At 39.0% G+C, this 23,226-nt stretch overlaps 1 protein-coding gene across 10 annotated transcripts in view; it reads right to left on the bottom strand.

Annotated features, from left to right (window-relative positions):
• Window positions 1–23,226, bottom strand: part of enc (R3H domain containing protein encore) — a 702,629-nt gene that overhangs the window by 82,591 nt on the left and 596,812 nt on the right. For all 10 annotated transcript variants that reach the window (XM_090373011.1, XM_090373031.1, XM_090373022.1 and 7 more), the window contains one exon: window positions 3,548–3,784. In XM_090373011.1, coding sequence (XP_090229137.1) covers window positions 3,548–3,784 — 237 coding nt within the window. The remainder of the gene's footprint in view (window positions 1–3,547; window positions 3,785–23,226) is intronic.

The following is a 23,226-nucleotide window of genomic DNA, read 5'->3' on the forward strand; positions in this document are numbered from 1 at the left end:
TGGTACTACACTGACAGTGGTAGAGAATGAAAGGGACCTGGGGGTGGTTGTGCAGGCAGATATGAAGTTTTCTGAGCAATGCAGACGGGCTGCAAGAGTAGCTCATGGTGTATTGTCGATGATATATAGGAATTTTTCTAGCAGGGATAAGGTGGTGATTATTCCCTTGTATAAGGCAATGGTCAGGCCACACCTAGAGTATTGTATATAGGTCTGGAGGCCTCATTTCAAGAAGGATGTAGAGATGCTGGAACGAGTACAGAGAAGGGCAACAAGATAGTGAATGGAACAAAGGGGTGCTCTTACGAAGAAAGGCTTAAGTTTTGCAAATTACAGCGTCTGGAGACTAGGCACCAGCGAGGTGATCTGATAGAGGCGTATAAAACCTTGAATAGTTTGAGCATGCTCAATGCTGATGGGATTCTTCCTCTTGCTCAGAATAATCACCTGAGAGGGCATAAATTCAAATTGAGGAAGGACAGATGTAGGATAGACGTGAGGAAATTTGCCTTTAGCCAGCGGGTGGTTAGTTGGTGGAACAGACTTCCATCTCTTGTCGTGGAAGTTGATAGCCTAAATAAGTTTAAGGCTCAGCTGGACAGGTATTTCGAACGAACAGAGGGGTGAAGTGGAAGTGGTTATTTTTTATTTATTTATTTATTTTTTTTTTTGGCTGATGCTGCATAAGCTTGCTTTCTTGCATCAAATGCCTCTACTAATGCTAATTACAGGGGTTGAGGTTTAGATTAGATTGTAGGAAGTTTTTGTTTAGCCAGTGAGTTGTTGATTTGGAACAAGTTGTCCTTGCAGGTAGTTAAGGCTGACAGTTGGAATAAATTCCAAGATCAACTGGATAGTTACCTGTGTGAAGAGGGAAGCATATAATTTGTATTTTCTTATCTTTGTGACAGCAAAATTTGTATTTTCTTATCTTTTGTGACAGCGCAATTTGTTATTTTCTTATCTTATCTTTTGTGACAGCGAAATTTGTATTTGCTTATCTTATCTTTTGTGACAGCAAAATTTGTATTTTCTTATCTTTTGTGACAGCGCAATTTGTTATTTTCTTATCTTATCTTTTGTGACAGCGAAATTTGTATTTGCTTATCTTATCTTTTGTGACAGCAAAATTTGTATTTTCTTATCTTATGTGACAGCAAAAGCCTATGGCTTCTTTGCACTATATAGTGAATACTATTACTATATATATATATATATATATATATATATATATATATATACACGCACACAAACACACACATATATAAAAGAATCTGATCCTACTGTACTCTTTAGTACTATTTGATAGTACTAAAATATCTTAGTACTATTTGATAGTACTAAGCAATAAAAAATAAAAACATCATGTATGCAGAGGCTATAGGCAGAGTCACAGTCAAAATGCTCCGTAGGTAATTTTCATCCAAACTGCCACACTAGTGTAATTTTTCATGAAATCACTTTGGTACACTTTCCACTGTGCAATGGATTTTTTGCATCAGTTATGATATATCACTTACAGTGTGAGGAAGACAAAACCAAAAGTTTCATGTTATCTAAGGCAGGGAAATACTGAAAGGTGCTACCAGCAGAGCAAATTTCTTTTCGTTAGAGAAGGTTGTGTGCATGATGAAAATCATGCATTTTCAAATGCTTAAGTCAAAAAATTAACAAATAAAAAGGATATAACACTTAAAAGTACTGTAGTGACCAGAAAAAAATTCTTCAATGAGAAGCATCTATGGCTGCCTATGCTATAAGTAGATAAAGTAGAGTGGATTTTCCACTGCATATTTACTGATGTCAATACTGATGGGCTAAAAATGTATCTGATCAGCACATTTACACTACAATGGCAATGAAAATGCATCACAAGCTGAGAGATTCTGACCAATTTCATGTTTAGAATAAAACGTAATAATGTATTGCATTTTCTCATCAAGAATATTGATTTTTTTTTTCACTGATTTTTAGTTCAATTGAAGGGATGTTCTGATGGTCCTAGAACATATTCTAGAAAATATTACCAAAGTGATTTGGTAATATTCTGTAGAAAGTTATTGAGTTTCTCAATTGTGGCTTTCTCAAGTTCAAACACTGAAAATGGTCCAAGGAGATAAACTTTATTTGGTTTTTTTTTTTTTTTAGGAGCATTAGCAACTAAGGCCATATTGCTTTGGGATATGCGGTGGTCATTCCCTGACCTTTCCGCATCCTCCTTATTTGGTGGTGACGGGCTGGAACCCAGGTCTAATCAAGAAGCGTGTGCTACGCACTACTGCTCCTTCCCATCTGGCTACAGAGGCGCCTCAGGAGATAAACAGGAATAAAGAGTTAATAAGTATTAGGTTAACCCCTTCCCGGAACATTTTTTTCCAGAAAATGTACTATAACGGAAGGACTTTTTTATTTTGCAGGTTAAAAGTATGCATCATATGAATACTTATTGTATAGTTTTTTGTGTTATTTATTAATTTTTTTTGTAGAAAATACATGGGAGTAATTAACCCATTTGGGTATCCTGAGTTATCTCGTGTATGCCAAAAGCTGTACAAATTATACAGATTTTTTAAATAAATTAGCGCTTAACCTAAAAGAAAGGCACAGAAAAAGTCTTCATTACTCATTATATAAAGAAATTTAAAAAATAAAGTGGAACACACAAGCAGTAATCGCAAATTAACTACATTCTGACACACGGCTGCCACAAGTAAACAGGCGAGGTAAGTGTCGCTTACGGGCGGCAGTACAACAGGGTGCTGAAATATTTTTTCGATATTGTTTTTGTGAATTATTTTCGTTTGTTCAGTTTTCTACATTTAGGACAGCAAATTATATTTTACTGGCGGCACAAGAACGCATGCTACTATACTGACATAGCTGTACAATATAAGTAAAATGAAAGTCAGTCATTTGCTGCCAGGCATAAGAAAATCCTGAGAAACTTGGGATTTAACTGACTACTGCAAAATTAGCCAGATAAATACCAGAGAAAATACGTTTCAGTCCTAAATTTGGAGGTATTATTGTTTGCTTCGAGTATTATTGTATCCCGAGATATTTTGTGAAGTTCCAAATAGCATTTAAACTAAAAACAAGATATCTCGGGATAATCCATGAAGGGGTGAATCAAGTAGGGAAATTGGAAGAAATGTAGGCAATTGATGCTGCCAAGTAAGCAATCTATCAACAATGACGATCTTCTTTCCTAATCTGTGCTTGGATTCTGATACTGAATTTTACAATTCATATTTAGTTACATTTACTATCCAAAAATTGGAATAATCTCAAAACGGCACATCTCCAGGGACTAAAATTCGCAGTTTATCTGTATCACATTATTGTTTACAATAGAAACACTAGAATTACTCTAGTATCAAGACAATGTCTACCAAGAGTCCCTTCTCAACAGAGCAATTTTATGTGTATGCATATGGGTAGGTTTCACAGTGAGGACTCAAACTGTGAATTATCATAAAACAGATGGGCAATCAAGTTTTTAAAATATTAGTTATCTGAATAAATAACAGTTGAAAGTTTAACATACCTGATTAACAGAACCTGGCTGACTAACAAAATTTTGTGCTTTAAGTGCTGGAACAATAAAGCCTTGCTGGATAAAAGAGGCAGAAGGAGTAGGTGTACCCATGCCTTCAACTGTAGGAACTCCTGTTGAAGAGACAGGGGAAAGAGGGTCCTGAGATGGCTGAAGTGGAATCTGAGTTGGCAGGAAATTTAAGCTGGACATTTGAGTCACAAGATCTACTGTCTGATTAGAAGATTCCTAAAAACAAAGGAAAAATTATCACATTAAAAAAAAAACTGTCTTCAAGAAATTTAGATAGCTATCATTCGCAACATACACAACACCTAGAATTTTAAGTTTATAGAGAAGATATGAACATGTAAATCTGAAAAGCTTATAGCAATTATGGCAACCTAAGCAATGGCTGCTGAAACTACTCTACCACTTACCTTAAGTCCATGGTCTCATTTGGTATGACTAGATGGCACAGATGTGGCTATAGCAAGATGTATACTTCGTTTCCAAATTGGGTAAATGTATTGGCAGAAACCAACTTTTGGATTTCAATGCAATCAAATAATGACATCATGTAACATATTTTCAAAAAAAAAAAGATTCTGTTTATCTGCATTTCTTTATGAATTTGGATATACTGATTCCAAATATGACCTTAGTTTTTTCAAAGCACCATTTGCTCAGAAATTAAGGAAAAGTAAATATGCAGTTATTCTCCTCTCGATTTTTAGGCCTACCAAAACAATCACATTTTCAAAACTAAGTGCCAGATAGTTTTTTTAGTACTAGTATTAGCAAATGATGCAAGAAAGAAAGCTTATAAAACACAAACAAAAAAAAAAAAAACACATCAGCTGTCCATCCCCCCCCCCTTCAATAGTTTGTCTAGTTCTCCCTTGAATTTATCCCAACTACTCACTTCACAATAACAGATGAAACTTTGTTCCAACAATCAACCAACTGCCGGCCGAAGGCAGATTTAAACACATTTATCCTGTAGCCATTCTTCTTCAATTTATGCCCACCCCACCTCTTGTGTGTGGTCTAAGAAACTAGACGAATGCCATAGGCACTATGTTGGCTCAATCCATTCAAAGTCTTTATCACCTCAATCTGATCACCTTGCAGGTGATCGGATTGAGATGATTTCTTTTCCCCCCTCACCAAACTCATTTCTCTTCTCTGCATTCATTAAAACAATATATATCCTTCCTCCAGGCCTGTAAGCAGTACTCAAGATGTGGCCTAACCACTACCATTTACAATGGGATAATCACCTGCAAGCATAATTCCTGTATATTAGGGGTGGCCAACGAGTTGATTGCAGATTTAATTTCGGTTGATCACGACGAATTTTAAATATACAGTCATCCCTCGATTTGTGCATCTTGTGCAATGAAATTTTTGAGATGGTAGATCGCGGCACATTTGGAAGGAAAAGAGTAGATCTCATCACAAATTAAGTTGGCCACTCCTGCTGTATATCATTCACAAAACCCCATGAGCTGTCCTGGCAGCTTGTCTGCACTGTTCAGAGAACTTCATATCTGACTGCACAATTGCTCCCTAGTCTTTTTCATTTTCCACTACCCTGAGTGTAGTATTACACACTTGGCACATTTATCTGGGATTACTACTACCCATATGCAGTACCTTACATTTCTTAATGTTAAACTTCAACTGCCATTTCTCAGAGCACCTGTCTAATTTTTATAGATCTAGTTGAAGTAGCTTATCTTGATTACTGTGATTAACCACACGAGTGGTTACTTTATAAGCTGTAACAGTTTGGAATCACAGGGAAAATCCTTAGATGGATAGCAGGGTGGCATCAGGGCAGGAGGCTGAGGGTTGTGATAAATGGTTATTCCTCAAGGATCAGTATTAGTACCACTGTTGTTTTTGATTTTCATAAATGACACCATTGAAGGGATAGAGAGTGTGATGTCTAAATTTGCAGATGATGGAAAGATTAACAGAGTAGTTAATGACTAGTGCCAAGCAGGGCATCTTCAGAATGACCTAGATAGACTTCAGAGATGGTCAGAAAAATGGCAGCTATGCTTTAATCCAGCAAAGTGTAAGGTATTGCACCTGGGGAACAGTAACCCCAAAATAACTTATACACTTGGCAGAGTTGAACTAAAGCCGGTAGTGGAGGACAGGGACTTGGGTATTACAATAAAGTCAGACAGGAAGTTCTCCGAGCATTGTAGACTGGTTGCAACGAGGGCCCACAGTTATCGTATCGATGATTTATCGAACAATCACTAGTAGAGATAAGGACATCATAGTTCCATTACATAAGGCTATTATTAGACCACACCTAAAGAGAGACATTGTTCTTCTTGAAAGGGTCCAAAGATGGGTAACTTGCGTGGTGAGATGGGCAAAAAGGCGTCCACATGAGGAAAGAATTAGAATATATGGGTTGCAGAGCTTGGAAACTAGGCACCTTAGAGGAGAATTGATTGAGGTATTTAAGGCTATGAAAGGCTTAAACAAAATGAATAAGGATGATTCAAGGTTCTAAATGATGCTAGAACAACTCGCTACCTAAAATAAAACTTCCTGAATTGCAGGAAGTTTTATTTTAGGTAGCGAGTTTAAAATTAATGGAACAAGTTACCTACATGGGTGGTAGAGCGTAACTAATGTCTGGGGAAATTCAAAGGTCAGCTGGATAATTACCTAAGGGATGGGGGGGGATGCACAGGTTGTCCATTTCCTTTTCTCTCGTTAATTTTTATTATTATTATTTTTAAAATTTTCTTATTATTTTTAAAATTTTCTTATTATTATTATTATTAATTTGTTTTTATTCTTATTATTTTATTTTATTTTTTGTTATTTATTTTATTAATATTTATTATTTTTTTTTTTTTAGCTGGTGCAGCATAAGCTATAGGCTTCCTTGCACCACATGACCGTTACTAATACTGCCCTGCACCTTTGCATCATCATCTGCAAACTTAAACATTAAGCTGACATGCTTTCATCAATATCATAAATAAATAGAGAAAACCAGAATGGTTTTCTCTATTTATTTAACCACAAAGTCCATTAATAACTACTCTGTTTCTCCCACTCAACCATCCCTTTATTCATAGCAGTAATTTGCCCTTAATACTACACTGCTCCAATTTGTACAGCAGTCTTTTATGTGCAACAGTATCAAAAGTTTTACTGAAATCCAAGTATTTTTCTATCCAGTTCCTTTGTTACTGTATCATGGTATCCAAGGTTCTAAATGATGCCGGTCTGGCAAGAACGCCACTTAACAAATCCATCCTGTGACTGCAGCACAATTGCATTCCTATCTAGATGGTCCTGCATTACTTTTTAACCAGTAATGTTATTATTTTCCAGGGAACAGAAGCTACACTAACAAGTGTGTAACTATTCATGTTACATTTTTATCCCCGTCTCCCTTGTGAATTAAGTTTTTTCAAGGAATCCCACATATTTTCAGGTTGTTTACATGTTCATACCTTTCAGTGCTGGCATGGCATTGAGAGCAATCTGCTTTTGATTTCACTCTTTTTTTTTCTTTTTTTTTTATTACCTATAAGGATATAGCTTAGAATCACTTCACTTATTACCATTTAATGCAAGTGTAAAATTCCCTTTTACAGATCCATTACTACTTCTCCTTTTATTATCCGTGTAATTGTACTAAAAATGACTGCTGTTTTTGTATTTCCACAACCATATTTTTTAGGGTACATATTTCTGAACAAGGTTCCTCCATCATCAAAATAACTCAGAGGAAGATTATGTTTTATGCAAATAGATGCAAAATAAATGCAGATATAAGCAGTGCAGAATTGGAATTTGGAGAGTACAATGTGTACAGAAAGGATAGCCAGGGTAGGAATGGAGGAGTTATGATGTTATTGAAGAAATACAAAATCTAAGGAAATGCGTCCAGTTGATATGGATGGACAGTGCATTGCTGAGTCAGTTTGGTGTGACACAAGCACGGGGAACGGGAAAATGAGAGAAGGAGTGTGTTATAGGCCTAATGACTCTGATGAGAACAACAAACAATTGTGCAGAGAAAGAGAGTGGGCCAGTAAATCGGAATGTCTTGTAATGGAGAATTTTAACTTTCCAGATATTGACTGGAACTTGTAGATTGGTCACTCCCACACTAGCAAGACTTTTTTGGATTTATTGGAGGATTATTTTTTATAGCAACATGTTCAAGGGACAACCAGAGAGGATAATACTCTTATTCTGATTATCAGCAGTGATGATGCATGCATTTGTGGAGCAATCAGGAATGGGACATGATATTACCAAGGGGAATGTCTTTGTGCATGCACAATGTAAGGAGTGTGAGGAAACCAGGTGCAAACTCAGCATTGTTATGGGGCTATATGAGAGCTTGAAGGACAGAGTGGATGCCCTCGAAGGATTTAAATTGAGAGCCCCATCAAGTTCTCAGTGCCCACATCAATGCCAGAGCTCGCATTTGAACATCACGCAATGCAGTGGCAACCCCCAAGGCAGAATCGCTGGTCCCAAAGGAACTAGTTGTCAGTGACCCTATTGTCAGGGAAATGGGGAACATATTGTGCAAAAAGGATAGGTGGAACAGGACCAGGGTATGTCTGCCAGGGGCAAAGGTTGATGACATTGTAGAGCAGATATCATCTTTTAAGGGCACAAAGGGTGAGACTGTTGTACATGGTGGCAGTAATGATATTAAGAGTAAGAGACCAGTGGACTTACTTAACAAGTACAGGTCAATATTGAAGGGAAAAAAAAAAGCCGTGAGCTAGGGTTGAATTTGAAAGTATCTGCAATTCTGCCCAGACACAATAGTAGGGAGTATATGATGAGAGCCATGTCGATCAATTCGGCCCTGGAGAGATTGTGCAAGGCTCAAGGGGTAGAATATTTCTCAGTTTAGTCAGTGATTGTTAATAGGAGAGACTGCTTCTACAGGGATGGGATACACTTAAATAGAAAGAGTGCAAGAATATTTGCTAATGCTATCGAGGCAGAGTTAGGTGGGTCGGAAAACTGCTAGCTTGGGGAGATACATGGACTAATAATAGATTAACAGTAGATGCTGGCAAAGGTCAAAATGATTCTTGCACCGTTTCCACTGAAATGCAATTGAGCAGCAGCCTGTAAAGCAAGGAAATGGGGATTTCCAGGACTGATGGGAGACATTGTGGAACAAGTAAATACATGGGCTGTGTTAGGGTAACTAAGAGTAGAAACAGGTGCATGTATATATATATATATCAATGCTAGGAGTATAGTTAAAAAATTTGATGAACTTGAAGTGCTAGTCAAGACATCAATGGCAGATATTGTTGGGATATCACAGACGTGGTGTCACACAGACATAAGCAGTGCAGAATTGGAATTTGGGGAGTACAATGTGTATCGAAAGGATAGACAGGACAGGAAGGGAGGAGGGGTTATGCTGTTAGTTAAGAAACACAAAAAATCTAAGAATGTGCATCCAATTGATGTTGGAGGACAATGCAGTGTTAAGTCTGTTTGGTGTGAAATAGGCACCGGGAAAGGAAAAATGAGAGTAGGTGGGTGTTCTAGGCCTAATGAATTTGATGAGTATAATGTGCAATTGTGCACAGAAATAGAGTGGGCCAGTAAATCAGAATGTCTTATAATGGGGATTTTAATTTCCCAGAGAATCTATCTAAATTCGGGAGGTAACTACAGAGAGTAATACTCTTGATCTGATTATCAGTAGTGATTCTTCATTAGGAATCTGCAAATAAAGGAACCACAAGGTGGCAGTGATCACAGTGTGCTGAAGTGGGATTTACTCAAAGAGGTAACTACCAATTTACCTCTTTGAGTAAAAAAAGGGGGTAAAGGGAAGGGTTTTTGCTTTTGTAAAGGTGACTACGGTGGTCTGAGACGGTATTTAAATTCTATATGGTGGGACCAACTGATGAGGTTACCAACAGCATATTCGAAATGGGAAGCATTCAAAGAATTAATCTTGGAAGCTACTAGGCTTTTCATACCAACTAAGAAATATTGTTCAAGATTTAGGCATAATTGCATGTCAGATGAACATGTCAGATAATTAGACATGCGGCAGAGAAGAAAAATGCATAGGATACATATAAACTAACAGGTGACACAGAAGCCCATGATAGATATAAACTGGTCTGTAACCAAGTCACAAAGGAGGTTAGGCAGGCAAAGGCAGATGATGAGAAATCTTCGGCAAAGGATGCAAAAAAAAAAAAAAAAAAAAAAACAGCAAAGAGTTCTTTACTTATGTAAACTAGAAGAAAGGGGATGAATCAAATTGGTCCACTTGACATAGATGGTTCAACTGTTGATGATCTTGCTCAGGTAGCTAACAAACTAAATGAATATTTTGCATCTACATTCACACATGAGGAGTTTATTCAGGGAGGGGAATTCCAGGTGTGTTAAATTATGGCAGTAAGCTAGATAATCTTGTAATAACTGAGAGTAAAGTGGAGGAGAAATTTTTGAAGATAAACAAAAGAAAGGCACCTGGGGTGGATGGAATCTATCCAGTTATACTAAAGGAGGCAGCAAAGGAAGTAAGCGTACCCTAAGCCACAATTATGAGAGCTTCCTTGGACTCAGGAGAGGTACCTATGGACTGGAGATGTGCAAATGTGACCGAAATCCACAAAGGAAGATCAAAGGGAGACACAGGTAATAACAGACCTGTTAGTTTAACTTCTGTTCCAGGGAAATTAATGGAGGCACTGGTTAAAGAAGTACTGCATGATTATCTAGACAAAATGAGCACGAGAGTTTCCTGTGCGGACGTGCCTTCTGCCGCTACTGGAACAGAGAAGTTTTTTCTGATTTATATTCTGCTTTATTAGTTTAAATTGACATATTAACTTATTTCTAGAGTAGCTTTATATTCCTATTTACGGTACTTAAAGTTAAAGTAACTTAGATAGAGATTTGTAGGTATTACTTAGTATCGGAAAGGGTATCAAATACACGAGTTTACCGTTCATAGACAGCCGCCATAGTTACGTGAAAATTAATCAGTAAATCTATTAATCTTGTCGAACTTCATTGGCAATTAAATTGTACTTTTAACTATACATATAACCACATAGGTTACGGAACATAAATAATTAGTAAAAATAAATAATTAATACATAACTTGATACGGAAGTTATATAAAGGGACTTCGTAGATAACACTCGTTACTGAAACGCGACACAGCATATCCGGAATTCGATAGCATTAGCTTTGTTTGGTATAGTGCATAATATAATATTGTCAATTAATCAGTAGATCTATTAATCTTGTTAAACTTCATTGTCAATTAAATTGTTCTTTTAACTATATATATATAACGACTTAGAGTACAAACGTAACAAATAATTAATACATACTTGATACTCGTTCGTGAATTCCCGCCATTTTTACACGATAGCATAAGCTTAGTGTAGTATAGTGCATAATATAATATTGTCAATTATTCAGTAAATCTATTAATCTTGATAAACTTTATTGTCAATTAAATTGTATTTTTAACTCTATAAATATATATAACGACTTAATCGTAACAAATAATTAATACATAACTATAGTGGTACACGTGATACGGAAGTTGTATAAAGGGAACACTAGATACCGAAAAAAAAAAAAAAAAAAAAAACCAATATATATATCCATATATATATATATATATATATATATATAATATAACTTAAGGATTTAATTTTTGTTTTAAATTTTATTGAATTACATTGGAATCATGACTCTAACCAGAGCAGCAAAGCAAAAGGCTCAAGCTAATGGGAGTGCTGTGGTTCAGGGGAGAACTGAGGGGGCCAGTTGCCCTCTGAATCACAGTCTATTAAAATGCACTGTTTGCTTGATGTTTGCGGAGCAGTTGGGTACGGGACATGACACTGCCAAGGGGGATGTCTTTGTGTGTGCACGATGTAAGGAGTGCAAGGAAATCAGGCGACAACTCAGCGTTGTTATGGGCCTTTATGAGAGCTTGAAGGACAGGGTGGATGCCCTCGAAGGAAATAAATTGAGGGGCCCATCAAGCTCTCAGCTGCCCACATCAACGCCAGAGCTTGCACTTGGTCATCAGGCAACACAGAAGCAGCCCCCTAGGCAGAATGCGCTGGTCCCACAGGAACTAGTAGTTGTTGGTGACTCTATTGTCAGGGAAACGGGGAACATGCTTTGTAAAAAGGATAGGTGGAATAGGACCAGGGTATGTCTGCCAGGGGCAAAGGTTGATGACATTGTAGAGCGGATATCATCTTTTAAGGGCACAAAAGGTGATATAGTTGTACACGTTGGCACGAATGATATTAAGAGTAGGAGACCGGCGGAATTACTTAGCAAGTACAGGTCACTGCTGAAAAAAAGCCGTGAATTAGGGTTGAACTTGAAAGTGTCTGCAATTCTGCCCAGACACGATAGGAGGGAGTATATGATGAGAGCCTTGTCGATCAATTCGGCCCTGGAGGGATTGTGCAAGGCTCAAGGGGTAGAATTTTTTTCAGCCTGGACTGTACTTGTTAACAGGAGAGATTGCTTCTACAGGGATGGGATACACTTAAATAGAAAGGGTGCAAGAATTTTTGCTGATGCTGCCGAGGCAGTGTTAGGTGGGTCGGAAAACTGCTAGTTGGGGGGGATACAAGGACTAATAGATTAACAGTAGCCACTGGCAGAGGTGGAAGTGATTCTTGCACTGCTTCTATTGAAATGAGCAGAAGTCTGAAAAACAAGATGCAGGATATTTCAGAGACTGCTGGTAGTCATTGCGTAGCTAAGAGCATAGGGTAGCTAAGAATAGAAACAGGTGCATGTATACCTGCGTGTACACCAATGCTAGGAGTTTGGTAAATAAATTTGATGAATTTGAGGTATTGCTCAAAACATCAAAGGCAGATATTGTTGGGATATCAGAGACGTGGTGTCACACAGATATAAGTAATGCGGAACTGGAATTTGGGGAATACAATGTGTATAGAAAGGATAGACAGGACAGGAGGGGAGGAGGGGTTATGCTATTAATTAAGAAACACATAAAGTCCAAGGAAGTGAAGCCAGTCGACATCGATGGACAGGGCAGTGCCGAATCAGTTTGGTGTGACATAAGCATAGGGAAATCAAAATTGAGAGTAGGAGTGTGCTATAGGCCTAATGACTCTGATGAGTATAATAAGATATTGTACAGGGAAATAGAGTGGGCCAGTAAATCAGAGAGTCTTATAATGGGGGATTTTAATTTCCCAGATATTGACTGGAATTTGTGGGTTGGTCACTCGCACACTAGCAAGGCTTTTGTGGATTTATTGGATGATTGTTTTCTACACCAGCATGTTCGTGAGGCAACAAGAGGGAGCAATACTCTTGATCTGATTATCAGTAGTGACTCTTCATGCATTAAGAACCTGCAGATAAATGAACCACTAGGTGGCAGTGATCACAGTGTGTTGAAGTGGGATTTACTCAAGGAGGTAACTACCATCAGAGGTAAAGGGAAGGGTTTTTGTTTTCGTAAAGGCGACTATGATGGTCTGAGACAGTATTTAAATTCTATACAGTGGGACCAACTGATGATGTTACCAACAGCAAACTCAAAATGGGAAGCATTCAAGGAACTAATCTTGGAGGCTACCAGGCTTTACATACCAACTAAGAAATATTGTTCAAGGTTTAGGCCTAAATGGTTGTCAGATGAACTAATGAGACATGTGGCAGAGAAGAAAAATGCATGGGATACATATAAATTAATGGGAGACATGGAAGCCTATGATAGATATAAGTTGGTCTGTAACCAAGTCACAAAGGAGATTAGGCAGGCAAAGGCAGACTACGAAAAATCCTTGGCAAAGGATGCAAAGAAAAACAGAAAAGAGTTCTTTACATACTTGAACTCGAGAAGGAAAGGGATGAATCAGATTGGTCCACTGGATATTGATGGTTCAACAGTTGAGGATCCTGCTCAGGTGGCTAACAATCTAAACGAGTATTTTGCATCTACATTCACGCATGAGGAGTTATTCAGGAAGGAGAATGATGTAGGTAAAGTAAACATTGGCAGTGAGCTGGATGATTTTGTAATAACTGAGAGGAAAGTGGAGGTTATTTATTTGTTATTTGGTTTTTAGGAGCATTAGCAACTAAGGCCATATTGCTCCGGGATATGCGGTGGTCATTCCCTGACCTTCCCGCATCCTCCGTATTTGGTGGTGACGGGCTCGAACCCCGGTCTAATCAAGAAGCGTGTGCTACGCACTGCTGCTCCCTCCCACCTGGCCACGGAGACGCCGAAAGTGGAGGAGAGATTGTTGAGGATAAACATAAAAAAGGCACCTGGGGTGGATGGGATCTATCCAGTTATATTAAAGGAGGCAGCAAAGGAAGTATGCAAACCCCTAGCCATAATTATGAGAGCTTCTTTGGACTCAGGGGAGGTACCCATAGACTGGAGATGTGCAAATGTAACCCCAATTCACAAAGGAGGATCAAAGGCTGACACAAGTAATTATAGACCTGTTAGTTTAACTTCTGTTCCAGGTAAATTAATGGAGGCACTGGTTAAAGAAGCACTGAAGGATCATCTAGACAAGAATTCAGTTATAGCTCAGACGCAGCATGGTTTTGTTAAGGGCAGGTCTTGCCTGACCAATTTGATTGGATACTATGATGTAGTCACAAAAGAACTGGATGCAGGGAATAACTTTGATATTATATATTTGGATCTTAGAAAGGCTTTTGATACTGTTGCACATGGAAGACTGCTGCACAAATTGGAGCAGTGTGGCATTGGAGGCAAATTGCTGCTATGGATAAGGGGATGGTTGAGTGGCAGAAGACAGAGAGTGGTAATCAATGGACACTGCTCAACGTGGACTAATGTTATTAGTGGAGTTCCTCAAGGTTCAGTGTTGGGTCCGTTGTTGTTTTCGGTGTTTATGAATGATATTGATGATGGGATATCAAGTTTAATGTCCAAGTTTGCAGATGATACAAAGGTTGGCAGGGTCGTCAAGGACACTACTGACGCTATGCTGCTGCAACAGGATCTGGAAAGGTTGAACAGATGGGCTGAGAGGTGGCAAATGAAGTTTAACATTGACAAATGTAAAGTACTGCATATGGGAAACAGTAACCCCAGAGCAACGTATCAACTCTGCGGTACCACACTGACAGTGGTGGAGAATGAAAAGGACCTGGGGGTAATTGTGCAGGGAGATATGAAGTTCTCTGAGCAGTGCAGACGAGCTGCAAGAGTAGCTCATGGTGTCTTGTCAATGATATACAGGAATTTTTCTAGCAGGGATAAGGAGGTGATTATTCCCTTGTATAAGGCAATGGTTAGGCCACATCTTGAGTACTGTATACAGGTCTGGAGGCCTCATTTCAAGAAGGATGTAGAGCTGCTGGAACGGGTACAGAGAAGGGCAACAAGATTAGTAAATGGAACAAAGGGTTGCTCTTACGAAGAAAGGCTTAAGTTTTGCAAATTACAGAGTCTGGAGACTAGGCACCGGCAAGGTGATCTGATAGAGGTGTATAAGGCCTTGAATGGTTTGAGCATGCTCAATGCCAATGGGATTCTTCACCTTTCTCAGAATAATCACCTCAGAGGGCATAAATTCAAATTGAGGAAGGACGGATGTCGGATAGATGTGCGGAAATTTGCCTTTGGCCAGCGGGTGGTTGGTTGGTGGAACCGACTTCCATCACTTGTTGTTGAAGTTGATAGCCTAAACAAATTTAAAGCTCAACTGGACAGGTATTTCGAACGAACGGAGGGGTGAAATGGGAGAGGGTTTTTTTTTTTTTTTTTTTTTTTTGGGCTGATGCTGAATAAGCTTGCTTTCTTGCATCGTATGCCTCTACTAATGCTAATGCTAAAGACTTCAATTACAGCTCAGACACAGCATGGGTTTGTTAAGAGGAAGTCTTGACTGACCAATTTGATTGGATACTATCATGTAGTCACAAAGGAACTGGATGCAAAGAATAATTTTGATATCATATATTTGGATCTTAGAAAGGCTTTTGATACTGTTGCACATAGAAGACTGCTGCATAAATTGGAGCAGTGTGGAATTGGAGACAAATCGCTGCTATGGATAAAGGGATGGTTTAGTGGGAGGAGACAGAGAGTGGTAATCAATGGACACTGCTCTTCGTAGAACTAATGTTATTTGCAGATAAAGGAACCACTAGGTGACAGTGTTCACAGTGTACTGATGGTGGGATTTATTTAAACCCTGCCCTTTACCATCAAGGGTAAAGGGTAGGTTTTCATAAAGGTGAATACACTGCTCTCAGACAGTTTTTAAATTCTATACTGTGGGATCAACTGATGATGTTTAAAACAGCGAATTATAAGGGAAGCCTTCGAGGAATTAATCTTGGAAGCTACTAAACTTTTCATACCAATTAAGAAATACTCTTCAAGGTTTAGGCCTAAATGGATTTGAAATAAACTAATGAACTTGTGGCAGAGAAGAAAAATGTGTGGGATACATATCAATTTTCAGGTGACACAGAAACCTATGGAAGTTATAAGCCAGTCTGTAATCAAGTCACAGAGGAGGTTAGCAAGCGAAGGCTGATTATTAGAAATCTTTGGCAAACGATGCAAAGAAAAAGGACTTCTTTACTTATGTAAACTCTAGAAGGAAGGGGATGATTCAGTTTCGGCCACTTGATGTTGGTGGTTTGACTGTTGGTTCGATAGCTGACAAACTGAATGAGTATTTTTTATCTACATTCACACATGAGGAATTCTGTAAGGGTGGGAGGACAGAAGTTTACTTAACTCTAACAGGGAGCTAAATGATTTTTAAATAATGGAGAGCAAAGTGGAGGAGAAACTGTTGAAGTTAAACATAAGAAAAACCATCTGGCGTGGATGGGAACTATCCAGTTATATTAAAGGAGGCAGCAAAGGAAGTAAGCAAACCATTAGCCATAATTATGAAAGCTTCCTTGGACTCAGGAAGTCCCCACGAACTGGAGATGTGCAAGTGTGTCCCCAATTCACAAATGGGGGATCGAATGGTGACAATTGTAATTACCGACCTGTTAGTTTAAAATCTGTTCTGGGTGGTGCTAGCCCTAGAAAACATACCATTCAATGTATCCTTTTATCAGTAATTAGCTTCATTATCATTTTATTTTATTATTTTATTAAATATTATGTGTTTAATTATAGGGTATAACAATGAAGTCCAACTTAGGTTAACTAAATACTTTGGCCTTATGGTGCTATGAGGTATATTTTTACTCTGAATACCTATATTCCATATTCTAATTATATTTCATTTTTCATTTGATTTTCATGATATACTGTTCATTAAATACTGCAATATAAGTTTTACAGACAGATGTAATGTTTAATCGATACCTTGATGTCATTAATCTGATCGACACCTTTTCTAATTCTCTACTTTTCTAACTCTAGCATTTTTCTACTTTTTAAACACAATATATAATGTAATAGTAATAGAGCTATTAAAGAATGGTTACTGATTTATAAAAAATAGATATTTTTGAAGGATTATGGACCTGTGATACTGCTATACATAGCAAAAAGAACCCAATGAAAATAAAGGAATGTAGATAAGTAGATTGTGGTAAAGGGAGCGGAGATAGTTTAACAAAACCAGAAGTCGAAACTATGGAAAAATGCAAAGGCATCTATAAAATAAAAAATAATATATTAAGGGTACTTAATGCTGCAAATCCGAATATTTTATTGTCATTCTCAATGGTCAGCCGTCAAAAACAAGGGAAATACAGCAAGAAGTAAGGTCTCTGTTTCTAACAAGAAATATACATATACATGGCATATGATGGTTAACAATGAATCCAAGTTGCAATATGAGAGTATACAGAAGCCAGTGTGATGGTAAATACACATCTGAAGTCTATATATTTACTGCCACACTCAACCTTGCTTCTATATACTCTAATACTCTAAAACTTGGTTTCATTGTTTCCACCATGTGGCATGTATATTTTTTGTTAGAAACAGAGGCCTTACTCCTTGCTGTATTTCCCTTGGTTTTGCCGGCTGACCCTTGTTGATGACATTAAAAATCATCAGATTTGCAGTATTAAGTACCATTAATATATTATCAATCCAGCCTTTCAATTTTGTTATATAGACTAGCCTACCTGACCTGACAGCTACTTCATTAACAAAAATAAAAACACTGAGAAAAACAGATTTTGCAAAAGGACATAAAAACTCCGTCATTACATTACAATGGTGAGATAGGTCAAATCAAATATATAAAAAAAATAATTAAAAAAAGGATTCTCCATTATAAATCCAAATATTTGGCAGCTGTGCACAGATTACCTTATTCCCTCTTAACCCATAATCGGTTCGTCTGGGTCACTAGACCCAAATCAAATTTCAAAAGCAGTCAAGAAAAGTATCCTTTGATTTCCCCATTTAAAATTCCAGAAACCTATTAGTTATTGCATAAACAGCAAAAATGGAGAATAATGTATAAAAACTTAAAAAACCTTTTTAATTATTCCCGAGGAAAACAGTAGGAACTGCCCTTTCTAATCAAAGAGCTACTAAATTTGTTTGATTTTACCCACAGCAGTTCACACCAGCCTATTTGCTGAGTATGGCATCTGCATTCTCCTACATATTTCTTTGCATGAGAAATACAATCTGACATATTGCAAAAAATTTTTGGAAAAAAATATATTTAGTATATAAAAGGAAAAGGAAGAAAGTGGTAATGATAACAGCATTTCTAGGATCCAGAGCCACTGAAAGTCAAAAAGAAGCTAACAACCATAATGAATTAATTTAAGAAACAGAGTGAAAAGATAAAGAAAAACAGTAAGGAAATATATAGAAAAGAGTTTGTTTGTTTGTTTGTATTTTATTGGTGCATCAGCAACTGAGGCTATAATGCGCCAAGAACAGGTAACATAAAAATTTAAGCTCTCGGTGACCTAATTGGTTGGGCCACCACGTCATGGTATATAATAACAAATAGCTAAAAAATAAATCAATAAAGAAATAACAATAACATATGCATTTTAGATACAATTAAAAACTTTTATTAATTTAAAATAGCTAAAAACAGCAGACACATGGTCATTGTCGGATAAAATCTGACTGAGTGTATAAGGCTCAGTCAGATGATTAAAAGCGGTAAAACGGATATTCCTAAAATTTGGACAATCAATTAAAAGGTGTCTGATAGTTAAAACTGTGCCACAGGACTCACACATAGAAGGGTCATCAGCCCTCAGCAAAAAACGAATGAGTCAAATGACTGTGTCCTATGCGGGTCCGGGCAAGAACAACTTCCTCCTTACGATTCCTGCGCAGACTAGACTGCCACGGTTCAATAACAGGCTTTATACGATATAATTTATTCGCAGTCTGTCTATTCCACGAATCCTGCCATTGGGAATATATATTTTCGTGTATTGTTTGCCTGTAGTCTGTATAGGGGACTGACAGGCAGCGATTATTATTGGGAATTGCTGATTTGGCTGCAGCGTCAGCCAAATCATTTCCCCTAATCCCAATGTGGCTGGGAATCCAGCAGAAGCGGATATCATATTCACGTCCGAGGAGGAAGTGAATCTTCTGCTGAATACTAGACAGAACTGGATGAGGATTGTATCTCACAGATATTAAAGCCTGTAACACGCTGAGAGAATCGGAATATAAAATGAACCGTTGGTATTGGCATTCACTAATGTGATCCAAGGCTACCTCTATAGCATGCAGCTCTGCAGTAAATATACTGCATTCAGAGGGAATCTGCTCCGATGTAGTGCTGTCTGTAAAGACAGCAGCAGATCCCACATATGATTCCGACTTCGAACCGTCTGTGTAAACTGGCACGAAGTTAGAATGTTCAGCTCGGTGCGCTGAATAAAGCTGCAGGTAGACAGACGATGGAGTGTCCGACTTTCCCCAATTTCTAAGGAACAAGTCACATGTTGGTACATGAGCATGCCAGGGTGGAAGGGGTTGCTTTGGTGTTTGGGCAACCTTGTCTACCTTAATATTAAGTTCTTTGAGTAGCTCTTGGATACGAATACCAAAAGGACGATTGGCTGTCTTACGGGTGGTGTACAAATTTTCCCATAGTGGCTCAAAAACGAATGGCCACGTAGGATGGTCTGGCAGGGATTTCAATTTTAAGGTGTACTTTAGAGACAACTGCTTACGTCGAAGTGATAACGGTGGTTCGTTTGCTTCGACGTATAAGCTCTGGACAGGAGATGTTCGAAATGCTCCAATAGCGATACGGAGAGCCTGATGATGGACAGGATCCAGCCATCGAAGTACACTGTCTCTGGCCGAATTGTATACCAGGGACCTGTAATCTAGGCTGGATCGTACAAGTGCACGATAGATGCGTAGTAGGGTGCATCGATCCGCACGCCAAGACGTTGAGGAAAGAGAGCGCAGAATATTCAGTCCTCTTGTGCACTTTGTGCGGATGTGATCCAGAAAGGTCAGCTTTTTATCGAATACGAGTCCCAAGAATTTTGTGTCCGCTGCTACTGGAATTGCATTTTGTCCGAGCTTTAATTCAGGTTCAGGATGAAGATTACGCTTACGACAAAAGTGTACGCAAATGGTCTTCTCCGGCGAGAACCTGAAGCCATTAGCAAGAGCCCAGGAGTTGAGGCGATCAATAGCTTTCTGCAGTTGTCTTTCAATAACCCTCATGTTGCATGACTGACAAAATATGCTAAAGTCATCAACATAGAGGGAACTGTTTACAGTTGGAGGAAGTTGTTCTGTGATGGAATTTACTTTGATGGCAAAAAGCGTGACACTTAATACTGATCCTTGTGGTACTCCCTCCCCTTGGCTGAAGGAACGAGAGAGTGAGGATCCCACACGAACTTGGAAAGATCGATTGGCTAAAAAGTTTTTAATAAAAATGGGGAGTTGCCCCCTAAGGCCAAGGCTATGCAGATCTTTTAAGATGCCAAATCTCCAAGTTGTGTCATACGCTTCCTCCACGTCAAAGAACACCGACGCCAAGTGTTCGCGTTTTAGGAAAGCATCCCGGATGGATGTTCCCAGTCTAATAAGATGGTCCAAAGTGGAACGGTTCCTTCGGAAGCCGCACTGGATTTTGGAGAGAAGGTCGTTTGATTCTAAGTACCATATTAAATGGGAATTAACCATTCTCTCCAGGATTTTGCACAGACAGCTAGTCAGAGCAATAGGACGATAATTGGTGGTGACTTTTGGATCCTTTCCTGGCTTAGGAAAGGCAAGAACAATTGCCTTTCGCCAGGAGTCTGGGAACTGCTCTTCAGTAAAGATTCTGTTATACAGAAGGAGCAGACAATCCATAGATTTTGATGAAAGATGTTTAATCATTTCATAATGGATGCCATCTGGTCTAACGGCACTTGCTTTGGAAAGAGCTAGGGCTCTTTTCAGTTCCAGAATAGTGAAATAAATCCCCGTTGTAGGGATAAATGCTCTTAGATTTAAAGTTAAGTGCCTGTTTTTCGATTTTATATTTCAGGACCAGGAACTCTGGGGAATACGAAGATATTGCAGAGATGTTAGGGAATGTTTCCCCAAGAGAATTGGCTATTGCAGTTGGATCTGCAATAGCGCATCCATTATAATCTAGGATTGCAGAAGGGTGGGATGTATATTTTCCCTTCATTTCCGGATTTTATCCCAGACTACCTTAGAATTGGTAGACTGGTTAATAGATGATGTAAAACGGATCCACGATTCCTTTTGACTCTGACGGCAGATATATCGTGCTTTGGCTCGTTCACGTTTAAAGGCTATAAGGTTGGTCGTGGTAGGATATCGGCGAAATATCTCCCACGCTTTGTTTTGAGCCTTTTTTGCTGCTGTGCATTGTGAATTCCACCAAGGTTTGGGAAATTGTGGAAACTGGGCAGATGGTTTTGGAACAGCATTCGCAGCTGCTTGGACAATATTTTCTGTGATGTACTTAACTGCATCATTGATAGGCTCTTGACTGACTGTGCTAAGATCAAAATTTGCCTGATGTTGGAAGGCATTCCAGTCAGCCTGATCAATCTTCCACCGTGGTAACCTGAAGGGAGGACATGGTCTCCCACTGTGTAACGAGGTTATCACAGGGAAGTGATCACTTCCGTATGGATTCTCCTCCACTTCCCAAGTTTGTGAAGGGAGTAGAGAAGGGGAGCAGATAGAGATCAATGGCAGAAAAGGTACGGGTAGGCATGTGGAAGAAGGTGTTTGTTCCAGTATTTAAAAGGGAAAGGTCATTGTCATTGAGCATACGCTCTATGACTTGTCCCCTTCCGTTGATGTTAGCACTACCCCACAGGGTGTTATGTCCGTTAAAATCCCCAAGAAGTAAGAAAGGGGAGGGCAGCTGCGTTAGAAGATCATCAAGGTCTGCCTGGGAGATGTCAGTCCCAGGTGGCAAATAAATGGAGCACACAGTTAATAGAAATCCCACTGAAAGGCGAATTGCAACAGCCTCTGTGCTGGTTGTAACTAGCAAAGACTGAACTGGGGTCTGGTTACCCACAAGGATAGCCACTCCCCCATGTACAGCCATCCGCAATTCTATCCTTTCGAAAAAATGTGATGTTGTGCATGGTGGGATCATCATTTGCCTTCAGATATGTCTCCTGCAAGCAAAAGCAAACTGGCTTGTGCTTTTGCAGGAGGGCCTTGATGTCATCAATATTTCGCCGGAATCCACGACAATTCCATTGTAGGAATTTAGCCATTATTTTGGCTTGGTGGGTTCATCAGGCGGCTTCCGAGGTGCTGAGGGCTTACTTTTATCAGTCTTGGATTTATCTTTTTTGGGGAAGAATGGACGTTGTCCTGTGTCCATTTCCTCCTCCGCAAAGAGTTCCAAGACTGAATCTACGGGTACCTCCTTCTGCTCGACATCCATCTTTTCTTGGGTACTAGGGGGGGACTTCCCCTTTCTTATTCTTTTCTTTCATAACTACCTTTGTTACTTGTGGAGCATTAGGAGGTACCGATATAGGAGTGGCAGCTGATTGGTCCTTTTGTGCAGGTTTTTGAGAACTTAAGAGATACCGCGCTATGGGAGGAATGGTCATGTCTGTCTGAGTTCCGACGGAACATCTCCCTGCTACCTTCTGGGCGTAGGTAGGTTTGTTGATATTCAGGGGTTTGACCGATTTCCTTGCCTCCTGGTATGATATGTTTAGCTCTGCCTTCAGCCGTTGAATTTCTTTTTCTTCTTTCCACCTCTGGCATGCTCGTGAGTAGGCCTGGTGTTCGCCTTCACAGTTAATACAGGTGGGTTTTGCGGCTGAACATGCTGTTGTTTCGTGGTCCTTTGCACCGCATTGAGCGCATGCAAGGACTCCACAACAGGCCATTTGAGAATGTCCATACTTCTGGCATTTAAAACACCGTAAAGGGTTCGGAACGTATGGATGCACTGAACAGTTGATGTATCCAGCTTTAATCTCGTCAGGAGGTTTAGGAGAGTTAAAAGTCAGGATAACGCTCCTGGTTTTAACAATTTTTCCATCCCTTTGCGCAGTAATTCTCTTGATGGCAGTAACTCCTGTGGTTTTAATTCGGAGCAGATTTCCTCCTCGGTTATGTCGAGAAGGTCCCACTCCGAAATGACACCTCTTGATGAATTGAGTGTTCTGTGTGGTGTCACTGC

This window comes from Mastigoproctus giganteus, chromosome 1 (assembly GCF_048544385.1).
Source record: "Mastigoproctus giganteus isolate SK-2022 chromosome 1, ASM4854438v1, whole genome shotgun sequence".
Taxonomy (NCBI): domain Eukaryota; kingdom Metazoa; phylum Arthropoda; class Arachnida; order Uropygi; family Thelyphonidae; genus Mastigoproctus; species Mastigoproctus giganteus.